Source organism: Schistocerca piceifrons, chromosome 2 (genome assembly GCF_021461385.2).
Source record: "Schistocerca piceifrons isolate TAMUIC-IGC-003096 chromosome 2, iqSchPice1.1, whole genome shotgun sequence".
Classification (NCBI taxonomy): Eukaryota; Metazoa; Arthropoda; class Insecta; order Orthoptera; family Acrididae; genus Schistocerca; species Schistocerca piceifrons.
Window position 1 is genome coordinate 655899020 of NC_060139.1, and position 25839 is coordinate 655924858.

The 25839-nt window shown below is 40.0% G+C and overlaps 1 protein-coding gene across 1 annotated transcript in view; it reads right to left on the reverse strand.

Annotated features, from left to right (window-relative positions):
• LOC124777742 (nudC domain-containing protein 3-like) overlaps positions 1 to 25839 on the reverse strand; it is an 88331-nt gene that overhangs the window by 29841 nt on the left and 32651 nt on the right. Inside the window, exons 4-5 of the mRNA XM_047253242.1 lie at positions 19290 to 19575; positions 10110 to 10295 (exon numbers count right to left, since the gene is read on the reverse strand). Coding sequence (XP_047109198.1) covers positions 10110 to 10295; positions 19290 to 19575 — 472 coding nt within the window. The remainder of the gene's footprint in view (positions 1 to 10109; positions 10296 to 19289; positions 19576 to 25839) is intronic.

Below are 25839 nucleotides of genomic sequence, written 5' to 3' on the forward strand. Positions count from 1 at the left end.
ACATCATCCAAAATTGTACTAAAAGCCTTTTCTGAGAATTATTTTGAGGAATTAGTCCAGGAGCCTACACGAATTGTATATGATTGCTGTAACATACTAGACCCAGAAGCAATAAAAAAGGCCTTAATAAATAGGAAGTGTCATGACACATACAGTAATTAGTGACAACAATATTGTTGTAGAGACTGAATACCGTAACTCACAAATTCACCAAAAATTAAAGTAAAAAAAAAAAAATCACTTGGTTACTTCCTAAGGGGTAGTTTTCATTCCGTGCAAACTTCCTATTTAAGTGCAGACCACGAGTGCCTTAAATTCAAAGAAATATTATCACTGGCAACTGAGAGATTCATACGAAGTAAGTTATAAGAAACAAAACGGATCCCCTACGATTTTCAAAACAGGTCTGGAAACTGTTGCAGAAACACCAATAACAAGAAAGAATGGCAGATTTAAACGAATGTAAAATCTAAAATATTGGCAATGTGAGATGTTTTCAATAGTTTCCACTACAAAACTGTCATGAAATCTGGCAAAAAAACCAAAGAGATACTGGTTGCATGGAGAGCACACCAGCAACAAAACACAATCCATACATTAACTGTGCAATAGCAATGGTAATGTTACCAATGACAGTGCCACTAACACACAGCTATTAAACACAGTTTTCAGAAATGCTTTTACCAAAGAAGATGCAGCAAATACAGCAAATATTCCAGAATCAGCTGCCAACTTGAGTAACTTAGATTCAGATAGCCTTGGTGTCCTTGTTGTCCGGACCGTACACCAACTGGGTTCTTTTCAGATCAAGCTGATGCAATAGCTTCATAATTAGCAATCTTGTAGAACTGCTTGCTCTCTGAAAAATCTGAACCAAAGGACTGGAAAGTTGCACAGGTCACAAAGTACACAAGAAAGGAAATAGAAGTAATCTGCTGTAATAGAGACATATATCACTGAAATCAATCTGCATTGGGACTTTAGGCATATGCCATGTTCCAACAACCTGAAATACCTCAAAAACGACAATCATTGACACACAGACATGGATTCAGAAAATACTGTTCTTGTGAAACACTGGCTCTTTATACACAAGAAGAAATTAGTGCTATTGACAGGAGCTTTCACACTGATTTCGTAGTTCTAGATTTGCAAAAGGCTTTTGGCGCCATTCTTCACACGCAACTTCTAATCAACTTGTGTGCCTTTGGAATAATATAATTGTGTGACTGGATTCATGATTTCCTACCCGAAAAGCCACAGTTCATATCACTTGATAGAAAGTCACTGAGTGAAACAGAAGTGTTAGTCTCTATAGTTATTAATCTATATAAATGCTATAAAAGACAATATGGGCAGTCCTCAGAGTGTTTGCAGATTATGCTGTCATTTACCACCTAATAAAGTCATCATCAGATCAAACCCAACCACAAAATGATTTAGACAAAAGTTCTCTATGGTACAAAACTGCCAACACACAGAATTAATAAGTAGTATGAAGTCCTCCACATAAGTATCAAAAGAAATCTGTTAAATTTCAGTTACAAGATAAATCACACAAATTTAAAGGTTACTGAGTGAACTAAATACCTAGGGATTACAATTACGAAGAACTGGAACCACCACGCAGAAAATTTTGTGGGGAATGTCAACCAAAGACTGTATTCCACTGGCAGAGCACTTAGAAGATGCAACAAATCTACTAGAGACACTGCCAACACTACATTTGCCCTTCCTCTTCTGGAGTACTGTTGCTCGGTATAAAATCTTTAGCACACAAGGCAGACACAGAACATAAAGAGTTAAGAGAAGGGCTGTTACTGCAAAATAGGGGATAATGTGTCATGGATATGATATGAGAGTTGGAATGGAATCATTAAAACAAAGGCATTTTTTATTGCCACGAGATATTTTCATGAAATTTCAGTTAGCAACCTTTCTCTCCAAATGTAAAAATATTTTGTGACTCTCACCTACAAATGGAGCAATGACCTTTACAATAAACTGAGATAAATTGTAGCTTGCATGGAAAGATTTAAGTGTTTGTTTTTCCATTGTGCTACTTAAGAGTGGAATGGTAGAAAAATAGTCTGAAAGTGATACGATGAACTCTCTGCTAAGCACTGAAGAATAAATTGCCAAGTAGTCGTGTATGTAGATGTAGATGTACTTGTTCTTCATGCTACTACCTCAACACTAAAGGCTTTAGGATGCCCTGCAGTTGCCTACACTTGGGCTTCTGTCACATCCTTCCTCCTGATTCTAAGGCCTCAAGTCTACTGTCACTGTTGTCGCTTTAGGGTGCAAAGCAGTTGATGTCACAAGCGTCTGTGCTGTAACTTTAAATGGTCAGTCACCGGATGACGCTGAAGTCGCTAACACTCCGAGTCCAACTGACTGGAGTACGGGATTAGCTAAGAACTATCAGTTCCCCTTTGAAGATGATGCTCAAATGGTTGAAAATTAAATTTCCTTCACCATATTACCACAACGAATAAAAAGTAAAACACAATTTACAGCTTATGCTGTATCTGCTAAGATATCTGATAATTCAGATGTCTAACACACATTGAAACGTAAAAGGTTATAAAATTGGCATTAGGTTAGAAAGTGGTGCACTGTCAGTGGTTGGTTGCAGTAAGCACAGAGTGGTGTGGTGTCTCCACTTAACAAATTATGGGTGTTGAAATGACAGTGATCAGTACACAGCCAAGCTAAAAGCATCTCCTCACAATGAGAGGGGCGAGAGGAAGTCATCCTACCCATTGGGAGATGTTTAATTTCACGGAGTTTGTTGCCATTTAGAAACGACCAGTGTTAACACCAGAGGGACACAATGTTCTTATATGCAGCACCCAAAGATCAACTGAAGGGACAGAATAGCAAAAAGGTCTAGGCAGTCAGATTACAGCCTCAACAGCAGCATCGGCAGCTTCATTCCCCGACACTCCGACATGACCAGTGACTATATGAACATCATCAGCGAGCGAGTGGAGGCATTCATGGCACTGTTGTACTAAGGGCTGGTATGTGTGTAGTACACAGAGGCCCTACAGGGCACTAAGTGAATCAGAGCACAACACACAATTGAGAAGCCTGTGTCGCCAGATGTACTGAGTAGCCCGATTGAGGGCAGAAAGCTCTACAGTAAAAGTCAATTACAGGTCTAAAAGTCAGTATCTAAAATGTTTGTAACCAATGACAAAGGTGCATCTGAGACCACCAACAGTCTTGGAGGCATCAATGTCAACGAAGGTGCTGTCTCCAAGTTGAGTGCAAAGTTCAAGAAACTTACAGAGATAGATCAAATATAGAGTAGTGTAAGTGGGAAATGAACTAAGTCCAAGATTAACGCAGACCTCTGCGTGAAGCCAAGGCATTGAAGGGCTCTCACCCATTAGGAACATGGCAGGTAATGTAAGGTTAAGCTTCCGAAGCAGTATAAGAAAGCAACCTGTAGAAGGCAACAAAGAAGTTACGCTAACCCCTTGTTGGTGGTCAAGGGAGTTCAACGTCGGTATGACAGTGGTAGTTCAACGGCATATGCATGGAGACTCATAACTCACTTAGTGTAGAAATGTCCAGTGACAAAACGTATGCCTCGATGGTGGATTGTGTTGAGATAGACGGTCGTGCAGATTGGTAAATGAGAAACCCACAGTCCAGTTTTGATTGGACGAGGGATTGATATAAGCGGAGAAGAATTTTCCGATCTTCTCCCCATGAAGTACCGTTTAAAACATGTAGGATATTTAGATTGGATACAGCATGCTGCTAGATGTGAGAGGACCAACAGTTTCCTATTGAGTGTGAGCCCCAAGAATTTCATGGTTTTTGAAAAACAGAAGGGCAACAGGACCAAGCTGTAAGAACGATGGAAGAGACTGCTTATGCTGTCAGAGTTTCAGGCAGACAGTTTTTCGGTCGAAAACTGAAAGCCGTTGCCAATGCTACCTGAGTAAAGATGGTTGAGACATCTCTTAAGTAATTTTTCAAGTAAACAGGTTTGTTGAGAGCTGGAGAAGACTGCAAACTCATTGATGAGAAGAGAGCCTGAGATGCCTTGTTACAGAATTCCATGATAAGGTTAATTGCTGTGGCACTACACAGAATCCTGGGGGACACTGTTCTCCAGAATAAAAGTGTTTGACAAAGCCGAACCCACACATATTTTGAAAACCCAGTCTTTTTCAAACTTGTGGCAATGCATCACAGGATTTTGCCCGAAAATGCACGAGTAAGACAAATACATGCAAATGAATGGGGTGCCACTACTGCGAGCAAACCTGTCATCCGTTGTCGTATGACCATGCCCAAGCTTCGAATCACTTTGTATTTTCCCAGTCAGTTGTGTGACAAACTGCAGGACTGCAAGATGCTAATCAGCTTGGTGCAAGCATGAAGATGCTTCTGGGACTAAAACAGACTCCTCAGTATCGCATGAAGAATGTCATTTCAAAGTTGTGGAATGAGGTAGCAATGCAGTTAGAAGAGACTGTAAATTTCTTTCCTGTCGTGTGTTTAGTGACAAATGCAGATGATATTGTAAATGTGGTTTTCCCTAGTTTACCACAAATTACTAAAACCCTTTTGGGTTTTCACTGCCTGAGAAGAAAAATTTAGCACCCAGAAGGGGAGGAGGAAACGAAATGAAACTTTGCAGGTTGAGATAGTATGTGCTTTTATTTCAGTGGTTACACAATCCATTCAAATTTACAAAGAATGTGGCAGTATGTACCTACTGATTAGTATGACAATGCACCATTTACACTCTGGATACATGCACTCATTGTGTTCAGAAGGAAACCATAAAGACGTTGTATGCTCTCCCGAATTAAAGTGGCCCACATCTGTCGTAACATGTCTTTGATATCCTTAATACAGGCACTGGGATGGAATTTATGTACAAGCTGGTCCCACACATGTTCTATCGTATCAGAGCTGGGGATTCTGCTGCCTCAGGAGTACCTAATCATCATGCAGACAGTTTATAGAGACATGTTCCATGTGTGGCGAACATTGTGCTGTTTAAAAATAGCAGCATAATGCTGTTGCACGAGAGATACCACATGAGGATGCAGTACATCTGTGACACATTGCTGTGCCATCAGAGTTCCCTCAATCACTACCAGCCATGACCTGAAGTCATACCCTCTGGCTCCCCACACAATGATGCCAGGAGTAACACTGCTGTACCTCACCTACACATTGGAAGGATGGGACCTCTCCCCAGGTTGGCACCTTAGTCCCTGGCGTTGGTCATTTGTGGAATTGCAGAACCGCAACTAACCCCTGAACACTACACGCCATTCATCACAAGTCCATGTTTCCCAGTTGCAGCACCTTTTCAAAGATCAAAGATAGCCGTGTAAGTGTTGTGGAGTTAACGGCAACCTAAACATGGGATGGTTATTCCCTATTCGGCTGCTGCTAGTCTCCAACCAGTGGTGCCAGATGACACAGAATATTGCAGGGAGGACATTACTTGTCTTTAACAGCAGGTGTGAATATGAAGGGGTTACGATATGCTCAAAGTACAATATGGCGATCCTCTCTTTCAGTTTCCATGCGGCCCTTCAATGGACCATTGGCATATGTGTGTGAATGCCACTGAAATCAGGATGCTGCACAATTCGACAAGCCATCCAAATGGAGAGCCACAACAAAGCCCTTTCAAACTTTCTCAATTCAAGTCTCGGTCGGTGCACACAGTTTTAATCTGCCAGGAAGTTTCATATCAGCATACACTCCGCTGCAGAGTGAAAATCTCGTTCTTTCTCAGATGCTGATAATGCCCTCACATAAGCGAGTGCCATCTCTGTGTTCTTCACAGTGATCAGTCAACATCTGACCCTATTTGTATCCAACATACACCCTACCACCCCTGGCAATAACACTAATCATGAACAGCACTAAGGCATTCTGGTGGGACTTTGCCTGTCACAGACTTTTACAATTCTAATCATTTACATACCAATGGTGCGTATCTGCACAAAATAACCTTGGCATCAAACTATGTTGTCTGGGTGCTTCACATTTTCTTTGTCAGACAGAGTATTTAGAGAATCATGCTTTGTGAAGGGGCAGTTGTAGTCTGACGAGTTGTCATTGCCTTTCCTGCGAACTATCCCAAGTAAAAACTAACTAAGACTGGAGGTGGGGCATGCTAGCGTAATATGCCAAAGCTGTAGACGAATACCTGAGTACAGCTTCAATGCAAAGTAGTTTCTTAGACCATTTCTGTAGCAATGTGATAAGTTTATGTCAAATTTCAAATGTTCTGGACCATAAAATACCAGAGAAATTTTGTAGTTACAAAATGAATACTTAGAAGATGCGTTTACATAAGCAATCTACTTACATAATTTTAGTTAATGAGGGAATTAAAAATCTTGTAAAGCCATTTGTAATGTCCTTTTGAGTGCCCCATCACAGTACTTTGTTTCATGTTAATATTTTATTGAGTAAGATATTATTCTTACCCACTCTTGACTCCACCTTTCCTTTCTTCATCTAGGAAGCTTTAAAGTGTCCAATGCACGTAAAAAAGTAAAATGCAGAAAGACACTAGCCAAAAGGCCAACTGCTTTGATATAGGACAGTAAAGTCATGAGCAAAGACCATAGTGTTGTCATGTGAAAACGTGATGTACAATACTGTGAAACGATCTGTCAAATATTTACATATCCAGTGGGCACACAGCCTAACCACTCTTCAGTCTGTCCTTGCCTAGCCATTCTTCAGTCTGCCAATGGACATGATTACTGAAGCATAAATCTTTGGCCAATTCTTAATCAACAGTACTAGCGCTGCTGAGGATAAAGAAAGATTTACAGAGGACAATTACACTTTAGCATAACTGAAGAGGTGTAACAAAGCTTCCATTCAAGAACACACAATGATTTCTCTATCTGCAGAATACCCTAAAAAGCTGTCACTATGACATAATGATTAAACACTAAATGGCATCATGTGCAAGAAAATAACCACATAGTAGAAAAAATATGTGGTGTTACCGATCAAGCCCACTATTTCTTTATAATAGGCTATACATATCGTAACAACAAATGAATGTAATATTGAATGAGAAACACTTTCCTGATGTCCTGCAAAACATCAATGAAATGTTTCCAATTCAATCTTATTGTCAAGTTCTACCAAGCACCAACACAAAATTCACTTAATGTTACATATGTTTGAAATAGCATTGTCACAAACTTTGATGAGAAGCTGACAGATGTATTACCAATAAAATGAAGCTTAGTGCTCTAACACTATTTTGTCATTTGTGCAAACAGAGGCACAAATATTATATTTTTCCCCAAGACATTTAAGTCTTTTCTTTATCTACAACAATGATTTTAGCAGAAGCAAATGAGTTAAAATTTGTGCCGCGGCCGGGGCCAGAACCTGGGTCTTGTTGCTTGCTAGGCAGAAATGCTAACCATTACACCACCATAGCACTTTGGTTAACATCGCTGCACTAACTACCCAAGTTGAGTGCCCTCCCAACACAAACTTGTTGTGTTGCTTCAATAATTACCAGAGGCACAAATACCTTGCCTTTGCAGTGAGCCCAAAAATCCTTCATTTTCAATCAAATTGAATTTTTATTTCCCTGCACTATTGATTTAATTCAGTCAGTCAGTCAGTTCCCCCACCCAGTTGTAAATAACTACAGTTGAGCTGCAACATGTGCTGGCATAAGCTGGCACCAGCACACTATGCGGCAAAGTGTTGCAAATCATAGAGCAATATGATTCGAGGTCCACAGCCGCCAATAAGTTTGACCAGGCCCTGATTTGTCAGGTTGAGCCGCCTCTTGCTCACAATTGCCCCAAGCACCCACAACAACGAGTGCGTACACTGCCAGGCAGACAGCCATGTACACAGGTAAACAGACCTATGAACTTAGTGAAGTCTTGCCCTAGATGTTTTGCTCACCATAAAAGACAGGACTGACCATCACGTAATACAACACGATGTGTTACACATGTGGAAAACAAGGCCATGTCCAAGCAGTTTGTCTGCAACGGCACAAAAACGCAAATTTTGCCCACTCGCAGGCAAAACAGGTTTGTGCACATGCAGTGAACATTTTGTTTTCTAAACCTACAACAGGTTCTGACACAAGTAAGATTAAGATTGTGCCTAATTCTTGTCCTAATGCTGTGCAAGAATGTTCTAACAAACTATTTGTATCATTACAAATAAAGCACCTCACTGCTTACAACAGACAGGGAATTCTAGTGGCTGGAAAGTTTAGTTTGCCTGCCACTTACAAATCTCACACTGGGACAGTGAATTTTACTGTGTTGAAATCAAGAGACAGTGAGAACATTCAAGCATTGTCCTCAATATTTTATGTAGAAGGTTTGCCTGAAGTATGTGTGTTGGACAATGGACCACAGTGCACTTCATGCAACTTTGAACAGCTTTGTGAACACAATGGCATTTGTCATTAACAAGTGCTCCGTTTCACCCACAGTCCAACGAAGAAGCAGAACACTTCATACGTACTTTCAAGCAACAGATGGCCAAACTTTGCACCGCCCGGACTTCTCCATGACCGCCGCCATGTGATGCTGCTACACTTGCTCCACCCACCGCAGCATCTGGCACCACCAGTGGCCCGCAGGTATCGCTTTTCGTGCACAACATTGTTCTTTCAGGGTTTATGGCAACCATGGGCGTTGGGAAAGAAACATGATCTAGGAACGCATTGATTCTTACATTTACTTCATTGCAGGTCCAGATGGTTTGCAACGCCGCCACCAAAACCAAATTAGCGCATGTCACTTGCCCTGTGATTCTGCTGCTTTTCTTCCCCCGATTCAGGCTTCAAGGGATGCCTGGCTTTGCAACCGCCTGCTGGCACTACCAGGGCGCCACAGGAAGAGCAGATGGACAATGTGCCCTCGCCGACGCCGTCCCCACTTACCAATCCCATTGACCTGGACCCGCCATCGCCGTCCCTCAGGCCTGTACATGTGTCCTGGCAGCAGTTTTCCGAAGGATGTTCCTGTTGCCCCACAAGCCAGATGGTGGGATGCGGTCAGGAGTATGTGTCCTCCACAGCTACGGCTCCTGACTCACCGCCACATCCAGTGTTCTGTCTCCCTCCCCGTTGTCGTTGGCAGCCTCAGCCTCGGCCTCACTACACGACAGACAATGGTGCAGCATTTTGAAGGGGGGGGGGGGGGGGATGTGCTGGCCTAAGCTGGCGCCAGCACACCACGCAGCAAAGAGGTTGCGAGAAGATAGATAGAGGCCAAAGACGGACTTGCAAGAAATGCATCGCCAACACCCTCTCAGTTGCCAGTATTTAGACCACCGCCGGAGACCAAAGGCCCAATCAGTCAACCAGTGAGTCATCGAGTTGAGTTGACTCATTAGTCGCTGTCACAGTTAGCTCAGTCTCTAGCTCAGAGTCACGCAGCACAGAGTGACCAGAGTAGTTTGCATAGTGGACTTGTACTTCACCAGCAGTGATGTTAATGTAGGCTATTAGGGAAGGGCTTGAACAACAAGTAGCGTAAGTTAAATAACTTTCTTATACTTATGAATAAAGAACCTCGATTTTATAGAAAGAGGATACCGGCCACCAAACGGCATCCCCTCCTTGCTTCCCATGGTAGAAGCCTACAGTGACAACAAGACGATGCAAAACATCTACTCCTTTCAGCTGCAGTCCCAGGCAAGCAATGAATTTCTGTTATCACAAACCGTTCCACTTCCACAGACAAAAATAAGACACTGAACTGTAAGAGAGTTTAGGGTTTTATGAAACTGATAGCACTAACCATCCAAACTTTACCTATCACTTACCCATCTACAATTGGTTATTATTTGCAATGAATTCACATCTTGTACCAGCAAGATATTTGCAGTTTGAAAAAATTTTGCAGATGTAGTGAACACCACTGCCTATTTTAAACTGAAATTGTACTATTGGTTTTAAGTAAGTGAAATTTCTCTTACTGTACCCAACTCTTGCAACTTATCCCTTGATGAGTACAGTGAAATATGCATATAATGTGAACAGTAGTTCTAGACAGCATGAAAATGATTTAACAACAAAATGTGCAACTGGGTATCTAACCACATACCTGAACATACTGGCCTGGGACAAGTGACCAAATGCATTCTTCTCTGTTGACTAACCAGCATAGTTCACCATCAACTACAGTCTTCCATTCATCTTCTTTATCACGTGTCTCCACTCTCACTGTGTTTGATGTCACTGACACTCTAACATCTGTGCTGCCCTTTTGTACATTTGGACCCACAATTACCTGAATAACAAAGAATTAAAAAAGCACAATTTGTATTGACTGAATGGGGAAACACTGCTTCAGAGCCACAGAGAAAAAAAATAAAGTGTGCATAAATCAAACTGTACACTCTAAAAACATAATCAATTAGGGAATTTTATGTTTCAAAAAGAAGACATATGAGTTAGGTAACCAATGACAATACAGAATTCATTCTTAGATGAACTGTTTTATAAAGTTCTCATTAAAGTGCATCTTCATTTGGTTCACGTGGAGTAGAAGGATGGAACATTAGCACTACACAAGCCTTCTATTCCACCAATGCACCCACAGTCTTTTTACTCCTCTCCTTCCTCCCCCCCCCCCTCCCCCCACCATCTCTCTAACCTCCCATCTGCATCTGCACCTAGCTCAGACAAAGGTCTTTTCACTGAAAGCTTATTTTTTTAGAAGTCTTTCTGTTGTGCCTGTCTGTGACTTTGCTTTATGGTGAGTAGCAATCTATCCTTTCCATGTTACTGTCATGATTCGACCTGAATTTTCCATTGTTTGACACTACACACAGACATATAAAGATAGCTCTTAAATCTCAAAATACTGAGTTGTTGATTTCTTCAAAAAAACAAGAGTGCATTAGTGCACTGGACTAAATAACATTCTGGGTAGATGTGAAGTTGAACCATGACATTCATTAAGCTTTGAATGTTGGCAGCTGTGAGATATGCATAAAAGCAGGAAATGCACAAGGCTACATCACAGTCTTCACCACATCTTCACTTTCTTGTTGCCTTCTCCCGTCAGCATCCAGAACAAGGCTGCACATCATCCAAGTCCTTGTCAGATGTTGTTTCGTCACAGTGGGCAGAATTATTGAGGGTAAATGTCAGTCAGTCAGCAGCCTATTGCTGGGGCTTGAAGATAGACAACCTGCAACTTTTGATGCTAACTCCTCTTTCCGATGTTTTGAAATAACGTTTTCAGGAACAGCAATAAGGAACTCGAGAAAATTTTTCTTTCTTTAAACAGGAGATCGTGTTCCACAAAGAAAGTTCGATGAGATGGAAAAAAATTCTCTCGCAATACTTCTTTCCTCTTTTCTGACACGCTGGGTTGTTGGCCCAATTCTGATCCACATTATCTACTCCATCCATTGTGTAACTGTACACCACAACTGCCTAAGGACTTCAGCTTTTTCTGGTTCTTTTCTTTACAGTTTTCATTTCAGCATTGTTAACTGTTGTCAAGACACACACATCTCCTTTGCCCTTGCATCAATTTTCTGTCACTGTTCCCATCTGAAAAGCATCAATTTTCCCCTTCTTTCATTTCTATGAAGAGATTATGAAAGCAGATCTCTTCTAGATCTGCTCTACAGTTCCATACAAATAAGTTCTCTGAGCAACAAGTAAATCTGCGAGTTGAGGAGATGTGTAGTAGTTATCAATGGTAAGGTAATCATTTCTTTTCAGAAGTGGTTACAGCCCAAAATGACACTGGCATATCATTACACACTTCATTCCATTCCTTTTCTTGTTTGTAAGAGGTGTGGTGTCTAAAATGTGATTATTGCAAACAAAGTAACATCCCCCTCCCCTGTCTATACACCATTGCATGTGTGTCTTTCATTGTTCAAAGCCATGTTGTAGGTCATCCATTGACACCTCTCGGCAACAACTCTCTGCTGTTTTTTGCTTTTTTTATCACCTCAACAGACTGAAAATGTGTTCCCTCCAAAGAACTTTTCAATTTTAGGAACAGATAAAAGTCACAGGGAGTCAGACCTGGTGAATACTGAGGATGATCAAGAACAGGAATGTGCTAGTCCATTAAAAAACTGTTTTACAGATGCGACATTGTGGACTGATGCATTGTCCTGATGCAGAATATACATATCACCCTTCCACAAATCTGGTCTTGTTTTCCTTACTCTTTGGCGTAGTTTGATTAGGACTTCTTTTTAGTATTTTCTATTAACAGTTTGATCATAAGGCAGCCGTTCTGTCAAAAATCAGCATTGCCTTTAGTTTTGACTTGATCATTCATGCTTTTTTCATTCTTGGCAAGGTGGGAGTCTTCTAGTACATTGACTAATGCTTTGTTTCTGGGTCATACTGTAAGACTGATGTTTCATCAGAGGTGATGACGTGTGTCAGAAAGTCCTGTTCTTCGTTGAGTAGTTCCAAAACACCACAACAAATGTTCTTCCAATGCTCTTTTGTTTGTCAGAGAGGTTTTTTGGAATCAGTTTTGCATAGACTTCATGAAGCATAATTTGACTTACTGTCAGTCTGTTCATGTTCACCACGTCTGCAATTATCGAATTCTCGAATGTTGATAGTTCCACGGATTTTCATTAATTTTCTGAATGTGGGCTTCAGTTCTTGAACTCACAGACAGACTGTAGTGTTCATCATCTTCTACCTCTTCTCAGCCTTCTGAAAACTGTTTGTGCTGTTCAAAAACTAATGGATGTGACATAGTATTATCACTAAAAACCGCCTTTAAAACATGAAAACATTCCATTGACGACTTTTTTGAGGTTAATGTGTGGCTCAATTTTCAAGTTCACCACACTCACCGCATTACTACAGAACAACGTCCTCTACAACTAAGTCGAAAAAGCAAATTAAGGCAGACAGAAAGACGACAGGAACAGTGGCTGCTCTTGAAGATTCAAAGTCAACAGTATTCCAATACCTTTGTGCGATACGAAGTGCACAGTCTGATTAATTAACACACCTCATACAACAAGTAACCCCACATACCCGCTGATGAGATTTACACTTAGTAACACTCTTTATTCCATATTCACTGCATAAACAAAAAGTGAATAAGAAATATAGAATCACACAGTTCAAGAGTAGTCCAGATCTGAGACAACAGTTGTCATCACAAGGCAACCAGCATACTATGCGGATTGCATGGAGCGTCCACTTATACTGGGCAGATCGGCCATGGGATTCCACCAGGTGATTCAGCAATCGCCTATGGAGCGTGACTTCTTTCCAGTGTTTGTCTTGTGGTCACCATTCACAGCTCACAGTGCCATCAGCTGTGAATGTGGTACTTATGAACTGATTTCAGACAGCTGCAGTAACTCCATGTCACTGTCCAGATTAGTTGCATCACCATTTTGCAACTCATGTAGCATACACATCTTTATTCCAAACCTTGCCCTTTTCATTGCCAGATACTGCAGCCATCCAACTCTAACTTTAAACAACACCAAACTCTCATTGACTGTCATATCTGTATGGTGTGCACAAACATTGGAATTTACTATTGAAGCATTCAAATATAGGCCAAATCTCTTTTATCTTCTGCTGTAGACAGTTCACGGGACTGTACGTCGTCGAATCGGCAGAAAAACAGAGGCACTTTTTCAGCATCAGAAATAAAGAAAAACCTCAGCCAGATCAGCCCCAAGTTTTCTCAAGTGAAATTCCCTGATATTTCCCTGATTTCTAGGTAAGTTTTAGCATTTTTTCTGTAACAAATTTTGAGATTTCAAAAATATGTAAGAACTTCTGTATTTCTCCATCAAGTGAGCAAAAATCTTTAATACTAACATCAACATGTTTTCTAATGAACTGTTTTCAGATGAAGAAAGCAAGCAAAATGGTATGTGTGTTAGATTAAGACCACTGTTGTTATTTTATTTCAATATAACAAAACACATTTGGAGACAACAATACGCATTTCCTTGGAGTCACAAGAAAGGCCGTTTTCAGAAATAACCTCAGAAAAAAGCAAGCCTCTGGAAAGAAATATATATAGCAGGGAATAGTTGTTAAACTAATATGTTCATTGTTGTTGTTGTTGTGGTCTTCAATCCTGGGACTGGTTTGATGCAGCTCTCCATGCTACTCTATCCTGTGCAAGCTCCTTCACCTCCCAGTACCTACTGCAACCTACATCCTTCTGAATCTGCTTAGTGTATTCATCTCTTGGTCTCCCTCTACGATTTTTACCCTCCACACTGCCCTCCAATGCTAAATTTGTGATCCCTTGATGCCTCAGAACATGTCCTACCAACCGATCCCTTCTTCTAGTCAAGTTGTGCCACAAACTTCTCTTCTCGCCAATCCTATTCAATACCTCCTCATTAGTTACGTGATCTACCCACCTAATCTTCAACATTCTTCTGTAGCACCACATTTCGAAAGCTTCTATTCTCTTCTTGTCCAAACTATTTCTTGTCCATGTTTCACTTCCATACATGGCTACACTCCATACAAATACTTTCAGAAACCACTTCCTGACATTTAAATCTATACTCGATGTTAAAAAATTTCTCTTCTTCAGAAACGCTTTCCTTGCCATTGCCAGTCTACATTTTATATCTTCTCTACTTCGACCATCATCAGTTATTTTGCTCCCCAAATAGCAAAACTCCTTTACTACTTTAAGTGTCTCATTTCCTAATCTAAATCCCTCAGCATCACCCGATTTAATTCAACTACATTCCATTGTCCTCATTTTGCTTTTGTTGATGGTCATCTTCTATCCTCCTTTCAAGACACTGTCCATTCCAGTCAACTGCTCTTCCAAGTGCTTTTGAGTCTCCGACAGAATTACAATGTCATCTTCTCCATGGATTTTAATGCCTACTCCGAACTTTTCTTTTGTTTCCTTTACTGCTTGCTCAATATACAGATTGAATAACATCGGGGAGAGGCTACAACCCCGTCTCAATCCCTTCCCAACCACTGCATCCCTTTCATGTCCCTCGACTCTTATAACTGCCATCTGGTTTCTGTACAAATTGTAAATAGCCTTTCGCTCCCTGTACTTTACCCTTGCCACCTTTAGAATTTGAAAGAGAGTATTCCAGCCAACATTGTCAAAAGCTTATCTAAGTCTACAAATGCTATAAATGTAGGTTTGCCTTTACTTAATCTAGCTTCTAAGATAAGTCGTAAGGTCAGTATTGCCTCACGTGTTCCAACATTTCTACGGAATCCAAACTGATCTTCCCCGAGGTCGGCTTCTACCAGTTTTTCCATTCGTCTGTAAATAATTCGTATTAGTATTTTGCAGCTGTGACTTATTAAACTGATAGTTTGGTAATTTTCACATCTGTCAACACCTGCTTTCTTCTTGAAGTCTGAGGGTATTTCGCCTGTCTCATACATCTTGCTCACCAGATGGTAGAGTTTTGTCAGGACTGGCTCTCCCTAGGCCGTCAGTAGTTCTAATGGAATGTTGTCTAATCCCGGGGCCTTGTTTCGACTGAGGTCTTTCAGTGCTCTGTCGAACTCTTCACGCAGTATTGTATCTCCCATTTCATCTTCATCTACATTCTCTTCCATTTCCATAATATTGTCCTCAAGTACATCGCCCTTGTATAGACCCTCTATATACTCCTTCCACCTTTCTGCTTTCCCCTCTTTGCTTAGAACTGGGTTTCCATCTGAGCTCCTGATATTCATACAAGTGGCTCTCTTTTCTCCAAAGGTCTCTTTAATTTTCCTGTAGGCTGTGTCTATCTTACCCCTAGTGAGATAAGCCTCTACATCCTTACATTTCTCCTCTAGCCATGCATGCTTAGCCATTTTGCACTTCCAGTCGATCTCATTTTTGAGACATTTGTAATCCCTTTTGCCTGCTTCATTTACTGCGTTTTTATATTTTCTCCTTTCATCAATTAAATTCAGTATTTCTTCTGTCACCAAAGGATTTCTACTAGCCCTCGTCTTTTTACCTACTTGATCCTCTGCTGCCTTCACTACTTGATCCCTCAGAGCTACCCATTCCTCTTCTACTGTATTTCTTTCCCCCCCATTCCTGTCAATTGTTCCCTTATGCTGTCCCTGAAACTCTGTACAACCTCTGGTTTAGTCAGTTTATCCAGGTCCCATCTCCTTAAATTCCCACCTTTTTGCAACTTCTTCAGTTTTAATCTACAGTTCATAACCAATAGATTGTGGTCAGAGTCTAGATCTCCCCTGGTAATGTCCTACAATTTAAAACCTGGTTCCTAAATCTCTGTCTTACCATTATATAATCTATCTGATACCTTTTAGTACCTCCAGGATTCTTCCATGTATACAACCTACTTTTATGATTCTTGAAACAAGTGTTAGCTATGATTAAGTTATGCTCTGTGCAACATTCTACCAGGCAGCTTCCTCTTTCATTTCTTAGCCCCAATCCATATTCACCTACTATGTTTCCTTCTCTCCCTTTTCCTACTGTCGAATTCCAGTCACCCATGAATATTAAATTTTCATCTCCCTTCACTACCTGAATAATTTCTTTTATCTCATCATACATTTCTTCAATTTCTTCGTCATCTGCAGAGCTAGTTGGAACATAAACTTGTACTACTGTAGTAGGCATGGGCTTCGTGTCTATCTTGGCCACTATAATACGTTCACTATGCTGTTTGTAGTAGCTTACCCGTACTCCTATTTTTTTATTCATTATTAAACCTACTCCTGCATTACCCCTATTTGATTTTGTATTTATAATCCTGTATTCACCTGACCAGAAGTCGTGTTCCTCCTGCCACCGAACTTCACTAATTCCCACTATAGCTAACTTCAACCTATCCATTTCCTTTTTAAATTTTCTAACCTACCTGCCCGATTAAGGAATCGGGCATTCCACACTCCGATCTGTAGAATGCCAGTTTTCTTTCTCCTGGTAACTACATCCTCTTAAGTAGTCCCGGCCCGGAGATACGAATGGGGGACTATTTTACCTCCGGAATATTTTACCCAAGAGGACGCCATCATCATTTAACCATACAGTAAAGCTGCATGCCCTCGGGAAAAATTACAGCTGTAGTTTTCCCTTGCTTTCAGTCGTTCGCAGTACCACCACAGCAAGGCCGTTTTGGTTAATGTTACAAAGCCAGATCAGTTCATTATTGTCAGTTATTAATCACGAGAAACATATGAGTACATAGATTACAAACCGCCAGCGAATGCCATAATTTTCTTCCTCTTATTGTCCATACTTTCTAATATAAAAATTACTTTTTTAGTGGCAAAATGTACTACAATAAATAAAACATCTATAAAACACTGCCTGTACAATGTACTTGTGGTGAGACCGTTGCAATTCCTGAAATCCATCGCCCATGGCCTCTGGCCTGCCAAGGGGCACCACAGTCCTGGGTCCACAGATAAACCACAAAAATCTGCCGCATTACACCACACACAACAGACCCGGCCTGTGGACAGATCAGTGATACTAGATGCGACAGGCAGGGCCTCCACATTAGCAGGAAATGACAGGCTCCAGATCAATAGGCTTGATCCATTAGAAATACCAAGGGAAATGCCCGACGTTTTGGCCTGTCAAGGAAATCCACTCGTGTGGCCAGTTATTCATGTGTCACAGACACCATGTTAATGAAATGAGACCGCAATGATCAACCCATACAACAGATAACTTGTGCAAATACTCTGAAAATCAATACTAATGATGATAGGCAGCAACTTACCATAAAGATGATCACTGAGCCACAGACAGGCATGTAGAAAAGACAATCACACCCTCAGAACTAAATTTTCGGCCATTGGATTTGCAGAAAATGAGCACACGCACGCACACACACGAGCGCGCGCACACGCACGCATTCACACAATCACTCAGACACAACTCGTGCACACATGACCGCCGTCTCTGGCCACTGCATCAACAATCCCTGAGAATCATATCCATCCAAACCATATCTCACACTGCCCTGCCTCTAGTCAGCAGCTGCTTGGCTAGCGGCAAGAAATGGTGGCAGCACTGACTCCAACGTGACGGGAGTGGTAGGAAGTGGAGAAGCAGTAGGATTATTGCCCCCCCTCCGGTATTTCCACGATATGTTTGAAATTCCCTGATTTCCAGAACTTGAGACAACTCTGTCAACGTTGTCTAAATACCAGAGTAGCAAGCATTGGGTGTTTTCTCCAATACATTCTGGATTCATCACAATGCTTTGAAGCATCACAACACTGATAAATACTTTTTTAGTCACAGTTTGTGTCTTTCTACTAAGAAATATGTTGTGCTTGAGCACACTTGTTTGCCTCTGTGACAACAATATTTATAAAGTTTTCTTCGGTGAGTTGATTCAAACAACACATGGCGTTGTATGTGCAGTTATTCACTACATGAACTGCACGGTTTCCTGTGAATAGAAATCTTGGAAGAACTGGCTTGAGCATGATACACTTATTTTTATTGTACCACTGATGAGTACTTGCCAAACATTCATCTGACAAATATCAAACAAAAAAATCAATCAAATATTATTAGTCATCTGACAGACTGTCATCACTTCCAGTCTCAAATGAAGTAACATCATATTCTTCTTCACTTTCTCAGCTGCTAAATTTTGTTTCAAACTCAAGATCATTATAAAAACACAGTTTCAGAAGTACTGCCTAAACAACAATACATGACTGAAAGGAAATGTTTTGTGTCCAACCACTTAACAGTCTACGTTGAAACAGATAAAAGTGATGTTTCATACTCCGGATTTTAAATTTCTGTCAAGAAAGAGGAGGAGTAGCTCAGATCTTTGTATGTTAAGGAATTAATGACTCTCACTTCTTTTTTCTCTATTGTTATCAACTTCATTCCTACTGTAACTTTTTCAGCCAAAAAAATTTTCCAATATAGGGTGTAATATCTATATGCTGAATTCAAGTATAGTTCTTCAATAGCGTGATACATGTTTCTTTTATTTCAGGCAATAACAGACATCTATAGATACAAAAGCATACTAAGAGCGAAACAGAAGTTAAATAAAATGACACAATTACTTAGTAAATTAAACAATGTTACGAAAAATTATGTTGATGGTTACATACTAACACAATAAAAAGTATTTTACCTTCTGACTCTTCAGATTTTCACTCTTTCATAGAAGTATTCACTACCTGATGAAGTTAAAGACTTTCTCTGGTAGTGTGAGTACCAATGTTTCTTTGAATATCATTTTCGGTAACCACACATACCAGCATTACTACATTACATGCTTGTGCCTATGCACAATGTAGAAATGATTACCTGTACATCAAGGTCTGTGATGGTCTGTGACCACCGGTAGTTGTCCCTAACAGCACCATTGTAACAGTCAGAGCTGGAAACAGCAATTGCCTCCACTCCTGGGGCTCCTAAACATTTGTCATCAGAGCTGCCACTGCCAGAGCAACCTGTTTCATCGGTACTGCTACCAACATTGTCAACTAAACTTCCCATTTCATCCTGACTGCTGCATACTTCGTCAGAGCTGCTCCCAACGTTCGCAGTCATACTGACATCAGTCATTTCACTGTCAATGTCAACGGAACTGCTGCAGAGAGACAAAGATTGTTGATCAATGAAATATGTTCCAAATTCACAAAAACATAGTGTGTCGAACATCAATTAATCAAGAAGGAACATTGAGCATCATTCATTTGTTGTTTTTGAGACGTATGAATTAGTTGGTACATGATAGCAAAATTACAAAGTAATTATCAACGCCACAAAATTTGCTGTGAATTATTTATGGACAATGAAATATGTGGATTTTATGGCAAAATAAGACCAGTATTCCTTAGAGCTACGATTCAATGTGAAACACTTTGCCACCATAATTCGTTGAGAGTCTGATAAGTTTTGAGGATAAACTGTGTAAGTAGCCAAGAGAATGTGTGTTCCCAAATTGATAAGGTGTTCCCTCAATACAAGCAACTGCAGTATTACACTCCCTGTATTTTTTCTTTGTTGCTCCAATGTTTACAGACATTCACACAGCATCCATTATTTCTCAGTCATCCTACCTGTTCATTGTGTATATGCAGACAAGAGGAAAAAAAGTCTTTGCTTTCTCCTGGGTGAAAATACACTATATCCCAGGTGAAAGTATATTCTTTCCATGTAAGTGACAATATACTTTACCTCAGAGTAAAACTTATCAATTCCTATAATGGTAAACCTTTCATACACCAACATAGAACTTCCCACCACTCTATGAAATGAACTCTAGCAAAAAACAACAAAGCGTTTTGGACTGATCTGCAATGCGCAGCAAAATGTACACGGCATATTTTCATGTTTCGAACGTATATGTATGATTTCCACTGAATAAAGTACTGCAGCTTCAAAAGCAATTAAATATACATTGTGATGCACTTTTGTCACGTGATGTTGACAGCCAATGACAGCAGATATTCAGAACATAGGACATGTTATGTAGCCAATGGCAACACTGCTGTTAAGTAACATGAATACAAAGATACGAAAAGTTAATGGTTTAAATTAATATACATACAGTATAGCTACATTGTTAGGCAGGATGCTAAGAGCACAGCATACATTGCAGCTGCTGAATATTTGACAAACATGATTATATATTTCACTGCTCTGCACTGAACATTTCATTTCATGGGTTACCTGGATGAGTACATGTCCCCATCGAGCACTATGACTTTTCAATAGAAAAGCCAATTCCGTGTGATACTGCTCAAGAACTCACTTCACACTTTCTTTTTCAAGGATAATTATACATTTTGCTCTTGTGGTTGCATAATTTGTAATCTATGAAAGAGCTTTGTCTTTTTTAGCATCTATTACCCTTGAAGATATGTCATACACAAATGTGCCAGTAAAATTTTAAATAATGGTGTAAATGGCTGGTCTTCTCAGCTCTAAATTTTTCAGAGTGGCTAGTCCCGAAACTGTTAAAGTTTTCAATGATAGTTCAACACTTTGTGATTTAACAAATTCATGACATATTCTCATATGTACGTAATTCGTCTTGCATAAAAGGAACACTACTCGATCCACCCTTCATGATATTTTGTCATGACCTGTTAGAAACGTAAACAGTTGTGACCTCATACTCATCGAAACCACTTTGTTGTTACCAGGTATTGCATAGTCTTCATACTAAATACTTTGATAGATTTTGCTGTCAGCAGACACTAGTGTGTGCAACATGTTTATTTGTTGTAAATGGTGCACTTTCTTTGCAACTAAAGTTATATTTTGGTGTTATTCTCTTGTTTATCTTTTATTGCTGCAGTATTATTCTCCAGTAGTGGACCGAGCAAGATGGTGCAGTGGTTAGCGCACTGGACTCGCATTTGAGAGGACAACGGTTCAAACCCGCGTCCGGCCATCCTAATTTAGGTTTTCCATGATTTCCCTAAATCACTTCAGGCGAATACTAGGATGGTTCCTTTGAAAGAGCACAGTCGTCTTCCTTCCTCATCCTACCCTAATCTGATGGTACCGATGACCTTGCCGTTTGGTTCCCTTCCCAAATCAATCAACAGCCTGCAAAAGTGAGAGAAAGTAAAATTCTTTATTAGAACACCACTTCTTAGCAGCCAAAATTATAGAAATTTAACTGGAAACTAAATCAAAGAAAAATTTCAAACGTTCTAAAAACACTCAGATTTTTCCCAAATGAAAAAATTCCCTGGTTTTCCCCAGACTTCCTGGTTATCCTGGGGCATGTACACCCTCCTGTTGTCGTATCTTCATTTAATGTTCTGCTGCTCATCACACTCTTGCAGTATGATTTGCCTCAATGTTTAGAGCTTCGTTTTGACCCCTACTGATGTTCAAGTAATATTACAAATTTTTCTTCCTGTTTCTGAGAATGAGAAGTCACAAGAATTCAAGTCTATGAAATGACAGAACAAGGTATGAACCAAACTCTTAGCCTAACATCTCTGAAACTCACAGAATTGTCAAAAGGATAATACAGCAATAGAGCCTCAACACTCTATGTTCTGAAGTTCACAGCCTTTGAAGATTTTTGAATGGTATGTTTAGTTAATGAGGATACAAGGGGGAGAGTGTAAGTACATATACTTGTAAAAGACATTCATTACAAAGATGTGAAATGAAGTTTAAGAAGTTTGTGGGTAAATAAGAAAAACTCAATGAAACAATGCAAAGGAATGGTCAAAGAAGATCAATCCATTAGGGATTTTAAAATCTACACATTCCTTGATGAAACACTGGAAAACTTGTCTTTGAAAGGATACCGCACTCTCATTATTATATCTGCCCTCTGCTTTACTGTGTGCAGAATGGCTAGAATATTCATAAGCACCATACCCCAATTTCTTACTTGCCTGAGTGCAAAAAGGCAGTACATAGCAATTACACTAAACTCCCACTAATACAGCCCTCAGTAGTCTGGCCTCTCACAAACGAACCACCCATCGCACCCCCACACCCTCAGATTTAGTGGCAAGAGGGTTCAGTGGACAGTTTGTCAAAAACTCAATACAAATCAAGCATGAAAACAGAAAGGAGTACTGGTCTGTGAATAAAAGCATAGAAACAGTGAACAGTCCAAGAACAAGAAATGCAATATACAGTAGCTGGGAAAAATCATTGGTGTCGTGGCTAAATGGTTACAGCAATGGACTGCCAAGGGGGTGATTCATGTTCAAACTTCCCTTGTGTAATTTTTCTTTTCCTTCCACCCTTCGATTTATCCAAATTTGTGTCTGTGTCGTGGTGTAATGCCCATTTGCAATGGTGAGGTGTAAGACATGGGCCTATAATGACAGTTGATTCTGTGCAACTCTCTATTACCAACTGAAAGCAATTGGCCCACAAATGGGAACCATCAACGTTTGATGACAAGGCGAGAAGTCAACCGAATCCGTCACCGGAAAACATGTCTCCTGTGTCTTACATGACATTAGCAAAAGCACGTGTGTTATAGATAGGAATCTCTTATCAATGCACCTAATTCGTATGCCTGGTAAGTGAGTGAGATATGCTTCCTTGGCCGATGTAGGTGTTGATATGAATGAATGTGATCACTCCCAAAGAAATGATGGGAACATAATAGTTTAAAAACAAAGATGATGTGACTTACCAAATGAAAGTGCTGGCAGGTCGACAGACACACAAACGAACACAAACATACACACAAAATTCAAGCTTTCGCAACTAACGGTTGCTTCATCAGGAAAGAGGGAAGGAGAGGGAAAGACGAAAGGATGTGGGTTTTAAGGGAGAGGGTAAGGAGTCATTCCAGTCTCGGGAGCGGAAAGACTTACCTTAGGGGGAAAAAAAGGACAGGTATACACTCGCGCGCACATACATACATACATACCCATCCGCACATACACAGACACAAGCAGACAAATGGACATAACAGTTTCACAATCACACAGTTCCTCTGTGCCCTGTCAAAATATTTGTTTTTAACATTTCTGAATTTGTGATCCTTTTTGGAAGTCTTGACTCTTGAATTCCTTTGTTGTAACATAGCTCACACCAGTTTATTTATTGTTTTCATTTCTGAGAGGCAGAAATCTAATATCTCGTTTGCTCTCACTATTCATCACATTTACTCGTGATGGTAACATTCTTACCACATGACTCATATTCTATAACCAATGTACAGTATGACAACTGCCAAGACTACAGAAAGAGAACAAACATTTCAGTGAATGGACAGAGAGTTCATAATGTTTGGGGGGGGATTGGCTCAAGGAAGTTCTGAACACTTTTCGTCTGCTTGGCAGTCCAACAAACACCACACTGCTTTTTATTGCACTTCTTGTTCTCGGACCGTTCACAGTTTCTATTTTGCCTTTTTTTCACACTTCAGTACAATCTCTTCCTGTTTTCATGCTTGATCTGTGTTCAGTTTTTGACAGTGTATCCATTGGGTCATCTTACCACTAACTCTAAGACGGGGCACTGTGGGTAGTTTCCCTTGTCAGGAATCTGGCCCACAACTAGCCTCTAGCTGTTCAAGAGGAAATGACGCAAACAAAAATGAATTATCATGCACAACAATGTGTTAGTTAATTACAATGTTAAACAATGCTATACATATTTGAAATTGTAGCTCTCTCAAGAGCTCAGTATCATGCTGGAAATAAAATGGAAATGTCATGTGGCTAGGGCCTCCCGTTGGGTAGACCGTTCGTCTGGTGCAAGTCTTTCGAGTTGATACCACTTCGGGGACTTGTGTGTCAATGGGGATGAAGCGATGATAAGGACAACACAACACCCAGACTGTGAGCGGAGAAAATCTCCGACTCAGCTGGGCATCGAACCCAGGCCGTTAGGTATGACATTCCGTCGTGCTGACCACTCAGCTACCAGGAGCGGACAAGTATCATGCTTCTAAAAGGAAACACATTATGCTTACGTTAGGTTAGGTTAAAGACCTCAAGAAAAAACCCAAAATTTTAGACAAGTTGAACTGAGGTTCTCAGCAGTAAGCCATTGCTGCTCACTTCCAGCTATTTACAACCTCAAGAACGAAGATGATGATTGACACTGCGGAGAGTGGAGAGGGAAAACTGAACATCATGCAAAAAGGGAGAATGAAGAACTAAATGTAACTGCTTATAGATATATGGTTTATACCACAATGCTGTAAAGTAACTGCAGTCAGTGGCCCAAAAATAAAGAAAAAACATTTGCAGTTAACAAACATCTTTGCGAAAATAACTTAATATGCAGCAGGCAAAGGTTGGTTACCAAACTGGAAAAAATGACAGTGCATTGGCTGACAGTCACTGGGGAAAATCACTCAGCTAATGGAAAAGATGTAGAAGAATTTGTGAAGTAGGTATGGGAAATAAAGAGAAAGAAGATCCAACTCATAATACTTCATACAATGGTGATGAAACATATCTCTTTAACAAGATGCTTCCTTCAAATATATTAGCTGCCACAAACGAACGGGAAAACAGCAGAAACAGTGCAGGACATTAATGATGTGTTATTACGCAAATACAACGCATGGTGATTGGGAAATGCCAATATCCTCATTGTTTTCAACACAGAAACAGAAACATGCTACCAGAGCAATATTACGCTCAGAAGAAAGCATGGATCAACACAGAAACATTCTCTTAGTGGTTCCACAGAGCATTTGCACCAACCATGAGGGAAGACCTGAAGAAGAAAAAGCTTCCAATGAAAGCTACCCTTATAACTGAAAATGCTCCCAGTCGTCCTTCTGATGTTACTCCAACATTTGTTATACAAGTATTCTTTCTTCCACCCAATGTGAAAACCTTTTCTCGGTCATTGCATGTCAAGTCATCCAGGCCATGACACCCATTATCTGTGGTGAACTGAAATTTTGTGTACTGCTTTTGTGTCTAATATCATGAACTATTGCCAATTTTTATTGATTTATATACATTCTGTTGGAAGCAACTGCTAAACGTTTGATGCAATGTGTTACTTCAAAGCAAACTAAAAATTTGAAAACTGCTGCAATTTTTTCGCTGAATATCCTTTCGGACATGTAGTTTCTGAAAACATGTTAGAATTGTCCAATTAATTTTTTGTAAATTAATTATATTTAATTTTATTGTTAAATTAGGAAAAATATTTTGGACAGTTGCCTCCTCCGGAAAACACTGAAAAAATTAGAAAGAGATCTACAAATAACAAAGTTACATCAAACAAAAAAATCAGGTTTGAGAAACAAATGGCACTGAGGAAAAAAATTATATATATACTGGAGAGAAATACAAAAAAATTACAATTACTGCCCAAGAGACATTAACAATATAAGTACACATAACAATATTCAAATTAAACAAAAATTGCAATATATAAAACAAAA